The 10592-nt window shown below is 40.0% G+C and overlaps 1 protein-coding gene across 1 annotated transcript in view; it reads left to right on the forward strand.

The window, feature by feature from the left end:
- kcnk5a (potassium channel, subfamily K, member 5a) overlaps positions 1-9997 on the forward strand; it is a 53957-nt gene extending 43960 nt beyond the window's left edge. The window contains exons 3-5 of the mRNA XM_023995102.2: positions 75-241; positions 407-575; positions 5117-9997. Coding sequence (XP_023850870.1) covers positions 75-241; positions 407-575; positions 5117-6072 — 1292 coding nt within the window. The 3' untranslated portion in view covers positions 6073-9997. The remainder of the gene's footprint in view (positions 1-74; positions 242-406; positions 576-5116) is intronic.
- The last annotated feature ends 595 nt before the right edge of the window (positions 9998-10592 follow it).

Raw genomic sequence — 10592 nt, forward strand, 5'->3', positions numbered from 1 at the left:
AGTGTTCAGGTTTGAATGCTGTTGATTTGAGTACTACTATTAAAACCCCTTCCTGTCCTTTCTTGCTCTGACAGGTTATGGCAACATTGCCCCCAAAACATCAGCAGGACGGGTGTTCTGCATCTTCTATGGGCTCTTCGGGGTGCCACTCTGTCTTACCTGGATCAGTGAGCTGGGGAAGTTCTTTGGAGGCAGGGCCAAGCACCTGGGCCAGTACCTTACKAAGAGAGGGGTTTCACTGGTAAGAAAGATACTTTTTGTCTTAGAAATATTTTTTTCATCTAGCATGGCTAATTTATCWTTGTCTAAGTTAAAATGATCAGAGGGAAATCAGTGAATGTGTTTCCTTGCATTCCACTACATTCGACTCACTTCGTCGGTTTTTGCATTCTTTTTTGTTTTTCAGCGAAAGGCCCAGTTCACTTGCACAGCCATCTTTGTCCTTTGGGGTGTACTGGTCCATCTGGTCATCCCCCCATTTGTATTTATGTCTCAAGAGGGTTGGACCTATGTGGAGGGCTTGTACTTTTCCTTTGTCACCTTGACCACGATTGGCTTTGGTGARCTTGTAGCAGGTAAGCTCATCCTCCCTTTGCATTATCAAGCTCTTCGCATGTTTATGGGTATTTGTCCTTAGACTTTGCAAGTGATTTTTTTTTGCCAACTTGTATTTTGTAAGGTACTTCTTATTTTCAACATACCTTTTAACCCAATATGGTTTGGTAGTTCTCATGCAACAATGTTCCCACTTCCTCAGAAATGTGCTTAATAAAACTGTGAAGTGATAATCTCACTTTTAAAAGTTTATATTCTGTTAACGCATACAAAAAATAATGTTGTTGACTCGTCCTATACTTGTATTTGTGGCCAAAGCATAAAWTGGAGAGAAAACACTTAAACCCCAACTCAAACTTGTATCTCAAACAGACCATTTCAAAAAGTATTGCTATTTCCTCATAGAGGAGGATTTCATAGCCAGTCAGCAGTCTACTCGCATTAGGACTGTCCCCGSCAAAAAAATATTGGTCGAAATAGAGTTGTCTTTTCTTTCGACCAATCAATTGGTCAACATTTTTAAACATATATTTTTCCATATATAGACACACCCTATGTGTTTCAATAAAATCAACTATACACCTGCACYTCGAACATCTCATTACAAAATCATGGGCATTAATCTGGAGTTGCTATCTCCTTTGCTGCTATAACAGCCTCCACTCTTCTGAGAAGGCTTTCCACTAGATGTTGGAACATTGCTGCGAGGACTTGCTTCCATTCAGCCACGAGCATTAGTGAGGTCGGCACTGATGTTGGGCCGATAGGTCGCGGTTGTCGTTCCAATTCATCCCAAAGGTGTTCGATGTGGTTGAGGTCCGGGCTTTGTGCAGGCCGTCAAGTTCATCTACACCGATCTCTACAAACTATTTCTGTATGGACAGGAACACAAGTCATGCTGAAACAGGAAAGGGCCGGTTCTGATTTTTATATGCACATTTTCGTTTGAACAGTTTCATTTAATTCATAAGTCTTTGGATCTCAAAAAGCATTMTCATGTGGTTAATTTAAATYCTATCTAAATGAAAATGATACAAATATAAAAGTAACTTACACTGCCATTGCCAACTATGTAAAAAATTGCCTACATAAAGCCAAAAAATAAAAACATTGCMGTCTGCAGGTAGAAAATATCATGATTAAAAATAAATATCCTGTAAAATCCCATTGGCTACACATTGCCTGTCTGTAACAAACTTTAAACATTGTATCAACTTTCAACTGTGTCCGGCCTGATTTGKAACATTGTATAAAATATTCTGGGCCCTCAGAGTTTCTTGCGCCAGTGAGCTCGGCACAGACAAAACTGTAGGCTATTTCTGCAAGGGATTAAAAGTAATCAGGTGTTTTATGAAGTTTCCACTCGAACAGAGCATTACATTTTTCCCTTTCATGCCGAGTGGTTATCGAAAGGGAGAGAGCTGGAAATATTTTTCTCATACATTGACAAGCTATTGTCATTCTCAATGGATTCTAAAATCTTACTTCCTGTTTTGAGGTGAAGAAAAAATTACTTTGAAGCTCCAAAGTTAAGACAATTTATAGGCCTACATTTGCGCGCAGGCCAGGTAGCCTATGCCTACTTCTATATGCGTAATGTCCTTAACATTGACAGGAGCGCTCCAAACAAAACAATGAATAAATTGACAATTCGGAAAATTGAATGAAATAAAGCAACATTTGTTTCTCAAGTGTAGCATATGTTGTGAGCTCTGAAAAGTGTCCCGACAATATGAGAACGGTAATCGACTAATATTAATATATGGAATGCATTAACAGAATTTACTGTAACCAAACAAACATTGTAGTTTATTATGGGAATTAACGGTCAATGTAAGCTACTACTGGTGATATACAGTATGTAATGGGGAATTGATTGACAAACATGTAAAGGGCAAACGATTCACACAATTTATGAAACAATGAATGTGCATGAAATGGTGGGAAAGTGCACATTCCTGAGAGAGATGTGCCTTATAGATATTAGCTGATTTCACTTCTTCTTGGACCGTGGCCTCCTCAATGGATTAGTCCACTGAGACGGATGCAAATCAGACTGGTTTTACGTACCATAAAAAATATCTATTTGCGATTGCTCGGCTAAAAAATTTTACCAAACAAGAGTTGCAGAGTTGCAAAGAAAAAGCCATATCTCAGACTGGCCAATAAAAATAAAAGATTAAGATGGGCAAAATAAGACACTGGATAGAGGAACTCTGCCTAGAAGGGCAGCATCCCGGAGTCGCCTCTTCACTGTTGACGTTGAGACTGGTGTTTTGCGGGTACTATTTAATGAAGCTGCCAGTTGAGGACTTGTGAGGCGTCTGTTTCTCAAACTAGAAACTCTGATGTACTTGTCCTCTTGCTCAGTTGTGCACCAGGGCCTCCCACTCCTCTTTCTATTCTGGTTAGAGCCAGTTTGCTCTGTTCTGTGAAGGGAGTAGTACACAGCATTGCACGAGATTGTCAGTTTCTTGGCAATTTCTCGCATGGAATAGCCTTCATTTCTCAGAACAAGAATAGACTGAAAAGTTTCAGAAGAAAGGTATTTGTTTCTGGACATTTTGAGCCTGTAATCGAACCCACAAATGCTGATGCTCCAGATACTCCACTAGTCTAAATAAGGCCAGTTCTATTGCTTCTTTAATCAGCACAACAGTTTTCAGCTATGAAAACATAATTGCAAAAGGGTTTTCTGATGATCAATTTTGCCTTTTAAAATTATAAACTTGGATTAGCTAACACAACGTGCCATTGGAACACAGGAGTGATGGTTGCTGATGATGGGCCTCTGTACGCCTATGTACAGTTGAAGTCGGAATTTTACATACACCTTAGCCAAATACATTTAAACTCTCTGTTTTTCACAATTCCTGACATTTAATCCTATTAAAATTTCCCTGTTTTAGGTCAGTTAGGATCACCACTTTATTTTAGGAATGTGAAATGTCAGAATAATAGTAGAGAGAATGATTTATTTCAGCTTTTATTTCTTTCATCACATTCCCAGTGGATCAGAAGTTTACAATTAGTATTTGGTAGCATTGCCTTTATATTGTTTAACTTGGGTCAAACGTTTCTGGTAGTCTTCCACAAGCTTCCCACAATAAGTTGTGTGAATTTTGGCCCATTCCCCCTGACAGAGTTGGTGTAACTGAGTCAGGTTTGTAGGCCTCCTTGCTCGCACACGCTTTRTCAGTTCTGCCCACAAATGTTCTATAGGTTTGAGGTCAGGGCTTTGTGATGGCCACTCCAATACCTTGACTTTGTTGTCCTTAAGCCATTTTGCCACAACTTTGGAAGTATGCTTGGGGTCATTGTCAATTTGGAAGACCAATTTGCAACCAAGCTTTAACTTCCTGACTGATGTCTTGAGATAACATAACGATGATCATTATGGCCAAACAGTTCTATTGTTATTTCATCAGATCAGATGACATTTTTCCAAAAAGTACGATATTTTTCCCCATGTGCAGTTGAAAACCATAGTCTGGCTTTTTTATGCCGGTTTTGGAGCAGTGGCTTCTTCCTTGCTGAGCGGCCTTTCAGGTTATGTCAATATAGGACTCATTTTACTGTGGATATAGATACTTTTGTACCGGTTTCCTCCAGCATCTTCACAAGGTCCTTTGCTGCTGTTCTGCGATTGATTTGCACTTTTCGCGCCAAAGTACGTTAATCTCTAGGAGACAGACCGTGTCTCCTTCCTGAGCGGTATGACGGCTGCGTGGTCCCATGGTGTTTATACCTGCGTACTATTGTTTGTACAGATGAACTTGGTACCTTCAGGCATTTGGAAATTTCTCCCAAGGATGAACCAGACCTGTGGAGGTCTACAATTCTTTTTTGAGGTCTTGGCTGGTTTCTTTTGATTTTCCCATGATGTCAAACAAAGAGGCACTGAGTTTGAAGGTAGGCCTTGAAATACATCCACAGGTACACCTCCAATTGACTCAAATTATGTCAATCAGCCTATCAGAAGCTTCTATAGCCATGACATAATTTTCTGGAATTTTCCAAGCTGTTTAAAGGCACAGTCAACTTAGTGAATGTTAACTTCTGACCCACTGGAATTGTGATACAGTGAATTATAATTGAAATAATCTGTCTGTAAAGAATTGTTGGAAAAATGACTTGTGTCATGCACAAAGTAGATTTCTTAACTGACTTGCCAAAACTATATAGTTTGTTAACAAGAAATGTGTGGAGTGGTTGAAAAACGAGTTTTAATGACTCCCAACCTAAGTCTATGTGAACTTCCGACTCCAACTTACAAGTGCAATTATTTTGTAAATATTGGTGTTGAAAATTCAATAAACAAAGTAAAAGAATCGTCCGTTTCCAGCTACAATAGTCATTTACAACATTAACAATGTCTACACTGTATTTCTGATCAATTTGCTGTTTTTTTAATGGACGAAAAAATTGCTTTTCTTTCAAAAACAAGGACGTTTCTAAGTGACCCCAAACTTTTGAACGGCAGTGTACTACCTCTTTCGAAAAATTGGACATTGACATTTATACATACTCAAACTTTCCCTTCCTGTTTTTCTTTATTCAGGTGTGGATCCAAATGCAGACTACCCCACTCTGTACCGTTACTTTGTGGAGGTGTGGATTTACCTGGGTCTGGCCTGGCTCTCCCTGTTTTTCAACTGGAAGGTGCGCATGGTCGTGGAGGCCCACAAGGCTCTGAAGAAACGACGCAAGCGGCGCAAGCTCTCCCTTGACGAGCTGAGGCACTACAAGGAGAGCCACAAGGCCCTCCACCTGCCGCCCACCGCCAACGACGTTAACATCTTCAGCTTCCTGTCCAAGAAGCAGGAAGGCTACAACGACCTCATCAAACAGATTGGTGTCAAGACAGATGGTGGCGGGGTCCACTGTGATGGTAATGATGCCAGTAACAAGGCCAAGGAGGCGAACCGCTCCCAGAGCTGCAGCGACACGGTTACCTGCAACGGCAACACTATCCTCAGCCTGGACCGCTCACCGCGGCAGAAGCGGCGCTACAGRTTCAGTGACCGCGTCACCGTGGCCTTCTCAAAGTCCAAGAACTACCTCCTGGGCTCGGAGAACGGGATGCTGCTCACAGAGGACCATGGGGAGGGTGATTTGGACGGGGACCAGGAGAGGATGTACGAGAACCAACTGGACAAAGAGGTGGACCAGGAGAGCGGAGGTGGRGGCCTGGGCGGTGGTGGAGGTTGCGGTATGGGTGGCCGACGGCTYTGGGACTCCAAAGAGTACCAGTCCCTGATCTTCCAGAATGCGAACATCACTTTTATTGACGAGGASAACGTCCTCAACAACAACCTGGAGGATGAGGACGATGATGCTAAAGCCAAGCTGTCAATCACCACYTGCGACGAAAATGTAGAGTCGGAGACTGACTCCAAAGAGGAGCAGGGCTCTGAATCAGAAGAGTCCGTGTTCACCAGCGATGGATCAGAACATGACCACTCTTATGAGAAGCTTGTGGAGGAATATTCAAAGGAGGACAACACAGAGTCCTGAGGAACTGAACTGGACTTGACTGAACTAAACTTGGAATAATTCCTAATTTGTCTTCGCTATGACAAAAACATTTTTTACAATTTAAGGCATTGCCACATTCTCGTTGAACTTGGATCTAATGAAGGAGAAATATTTTAATATTCTGTTAAAATCAAAGACTGTGAAATGAACATTACAGGTTTTATGTCTATCACTCTGGTGCATTTTTTTTGATGTAAGTGGTATTTTGCCCGTGTCTTATGTTCAAAACCTTTCATTGGAGTTGAACACATCTTTCATCTCCGAGTCCTGGAGTCTTTCATGCAATTTTTTCTCAAAAACCATGAGAACATTTTGCTTAGTCACCAATACATCAGATAATAACAGGCTCACAGTTTAGTCATTTTAAATAACTTTTAATCCGATAGCAGAAAATACATTGTGCAATTTTCAAAACTGATATTTTTGAAGTGCTGAATCGAAGGAATAATAGATCGTATTGAAGAATACTGGCTGATGAAGGATGACAATGGACAATGTAGTAACTAGGCACTATACACTTTTGTTTCAGTAGTCTTCAGTTTTGAGCATGTTAATTCGGTTATAGTTAAATTAAGAAATTACAAGATAATCATATAAAAAGTAATGAAAAGCAGATACTTGGAGTGGACAAGTGACTGTGAATTTTTTTGTAAATGCACTTAGTTTTGAAACAGCCATTTTGATGAAATGTTTAGATTTTTGTGCTAAGAATTGTGAAAGATGCTTTTGAAAATTGCACCAGAGTGATTGAAAAAGACGAACAGTCTTCCCTCAAACGATCAAATAATGTGCCAACCTCTGGTTGGTTGAGTGTCTATGTTAAACAATGAGTTTATGAACTTATTAACTCCTTCTAGTTATAGACTAAATGGAGTGACACCTATGGACTTATAGATAAAGTTGTCCTACATTAATTCACTACTGTTTTCATAAGATATGATCGTCTAACATTTGTTTGAAACAAGATTGAGTTTTTCAATCAATTTGAGATGATGCCTTAGTCTTTTGCTCAAAGGTTAATAGGAAATAMCAAGGGTGAATACATTTTTCAGAGGATTACTCCTGGCTTCTTTGATTTATATTCACCATATTGGTGTTTTTTTGTAATATTTATACAATGAAGGAAAAAGCAGCCCTTTTGTTAAAGGGGCAATCCACAGTTGCTACATACATTTTTGAACTTATACATTAACGATATACACTGAGTGTACAGAACATTTGGAACACCTTCCTAATATTGAGTTGCACCCCTTTTCGCTCTCAGAACAACCTCAATTCGTCGGGGCACTACAAGGTGTCGAAAGCGTTCCACAGGGATGCTGGCCCATGTTGACACCAATGCTTCCCACAGTTGTCAAGTTGGCTGAATGTCCTTTGGATGGTGGACCATTCTTGATACACATGGGAAACTGTTGAAACCCAGCAGCGTTGCAGTTCTTGACACACTCAAACCGATGCGCCTGGCACCTACTACCATACACGGTTCAAAGACACTTAAATATTTTGTCTTTCCCGTTCGTCCTCTGAATGGCACACACACGCAATCCGTGTATCAATTGTCTCGAGGCTTAAAAATCATTCTTGAACGTGTKTCCTCCCCTTCATCTACACTGATTGAAGTGGATTTAACAGGTGACTTCAATAAGGGATCATAGCTTTCCCCTGGTTTCACCTTGTCATTCTGTCATTGAAAGAGCATGTTTCGTACACGGTGCATACTCATTGATTTTTGAAGAATATAACTAGAACAGCTGTTGTACCCCATCACTAACTTGTTTTACTCTAGTGTTTGTAAACTCTAAATGTAAACAAACACTTTAGCCTCAAAACATGGTTAAAACGATGTTATATCATGGATGGTTCGTCCTTGTATCCATAGCTCTGTCTATGACAAAGAGTGGTTACATTTCTAAAGCCCCAGCTTTTTTACAAAACAGTGGGAGGTTGACTGCTTTGCAACTATTTCAATTGGGGATTGGCCCACTTTAATTGCATACTGGTGTAAATGTCTCTCAATGCACAATTTCATCAACTGATAAGTGCAGTGTAAAATCCATTTCAATGCAGATTAATGTTGACCACCTGAGCCAAGCCCTTGTCCTTGAAGAGGTTGAGTGGGTTTGCGTGCAATTTTTTSTCTCACCTTTGTTTTCTTATCATTTCTTTGTTTCACTAAGTGAAACCCATGTCTGAGATTGATGTTTGTTTGACTGTATTTTTTAGGGGTCAAATTCTGAACACGAATAACATTTTGAGAGCTTCCTGAACCAATTAGATCCGACCTGGAAAGTGAAACCTTGAAGTCTTTTTTTGGACCAATGTAGAGTAGACTTGCATGCAAAATAGGGATTAGTGTTCCATTAGACATTTCAGCCAAAAGGTGGGATATCCATAAGTGCACCCTTCATTGTATTCATGCGACGCGTTCTTACACGCTAGTTCTGCGCCACGGCACAGAACCACCTTGAGTTTAGAGTCTGGTTTCCTAGTGTAAAGTTTTTATTTATTTTACTCTCTCACTTTGTCTCATGGCTTTTTCTCTGTTATTCTTTTGTAAAAATGTTATGGTCCCTTGCCTCGTTTGAATGTTGAATCGGCTCATTTGAAACGGTCTTRGTAAGGAATTTCTCCAGTCACAATATTAATTTTCTCACGTAATCTCTCCTCCTTTTTATTTACTGTCTCCCTTTTGAGAGACCTTTTCGTATTTGCCATGTAAACATTGGAAAAGTGCCCGTCAGTAGCCACCCACTCTGCATTGTCCAGGACATGGCCTTGCTGCCTGTATTTACTCTTGGGGGCTCGTGCTGGTGTGAATGCCTGAAATGTAACTCATGTGGGCGGTCAAGGTTAACACGTGACAGCGTAATGCTCCCTTAGCATAAGGTTAGTCATGAGACAAGGAGGCAGCAATGTCAGTGTTCACTGTTTGTTTTCCTCCGTGTTCATCCACAGCGATTGCTTCCCCCTCCCCCCGCACAAAAACCTTACTCTGCATATTATATAAGTGTTGTGCAATATTAAGGATGCCCATACCTTTTACTCACAACTAGTGTTTTTTTCCCCCTTCCCAGAAGATTCAGTTGCGTCTGACATATCTTGTTAGTGGACAGATACCTTTCATCTTGTTATTTGCCTGCTATCCATATTGAATCCACACTCCTCTACATTCTGACTCTTGAATGTTGTTTCCAATGTGCTGAATACAGCATGGATCCGATATGGATACCAGGTGACCTTGTTAGTGCATATCTGTACTTCATGAGGGAAAAAAACGAGTTGCTAATATGGCCCCAGTTGTATTACAACGGTGTTCGTGAGCATAAGCGCTTAATGCTCCATGGCTGTGTTAGCGTAATCTTTAGTGTTGCTTACATTATCTTAGTGTTTATTTTTTTAGAGTGCGTACATTTTGTGTACACCGACACCAGATGTAAATGTCCTAAATCATCACACTTTCACCATCTCCAGTAAAATGGTACATTATATTCACATCTTTCTACAGAACAGGTATGTGGAACTACTGGAAAATGGTTAGTGTGTTCCAGAAAATTGTCCAACTGCCTGTTAGAATTTAACTCTGTACTCGATCTGAGGCTACACCAGTCACAAATGGTTTCACCAGACCACTTGAGTGCAGCATTGTTTAAATGCAGCTATGGTACTTTCCTAGATTCTCATTAAATTAAACCGTTTAAACTGTTTCAACATTATCAACAAAGAACAAGTTATGTTGGTTGGACTATGTCTTAAGTTTTACTCCTGTCATTGCTCCTTTGTGTAAAATTTACTCCATCTTTTGTTTTCATTATTAAATTATTGCAATTTTTATGATTGTTTTCTACATGAAATCACAGCAAAACTGTATATATTTCATTTTGAATAAACATATTTATAAAGTGTTTATTTAAAAAAATGTTCTTCACATCTAAATCAAACCCTGATTTTGGCAGTAAAACATTAAAATAGCACCATCTACTGTCCAAATGTGTCAAAAACTGTGCCGGCAGAGCACGCTAACCTCAAAAAAAAKAAACACAGGATCATAATTTCCACTCTTTCAATCAAGGAGTTAAATGAACCGGAGTTAGTAGTTACTTACTCAAGGATGACTTTTAATATTACTTGGTAGTGTTACTCCACACACAAGGCATGGCAAAGGTAATTGATATGGAAAATCATGGCTCATCATGGCTCCGTTCCTACAAATATATGGTCTTAAGGCTCTTTCACACTGAGCAACGCAGCATCAATTGACGGAGACAATTCAGTGTATTTCTATGGTGAAGGTGCGAGGGGTTGGCGCATCAGTTGCATGAGGTTGCATTAAACAATGCACTACCAACACACTACCAACACTCAAAACACAGTGCCTACTCATCCGTTAACTCTGCATGGAAAGAATCGCTAGTGTGTGAGGCCTCACTCAGTCGATGAAGCTGATGATATGATAATATATTTTAAATGGACATACAGTAGAGGACATGAATTACTACTTA

Source organism: Salvelinus sp. IW2-2015, linkage group LG10, assembly GCF_002910315.2.
Source record: "Salvelinus sp. IW2-2015 linkage group LG10, ASM291031v2, whole genome shotgun sequence".
NCBI classification, from domain to species: domain Eukaryota; kingdom Metazoa; phylum Chordata; class Actinopteri; order Salmoniformes; family Salmonidae; genus Salvelinus; species Salvelinus sp. IW2-2015.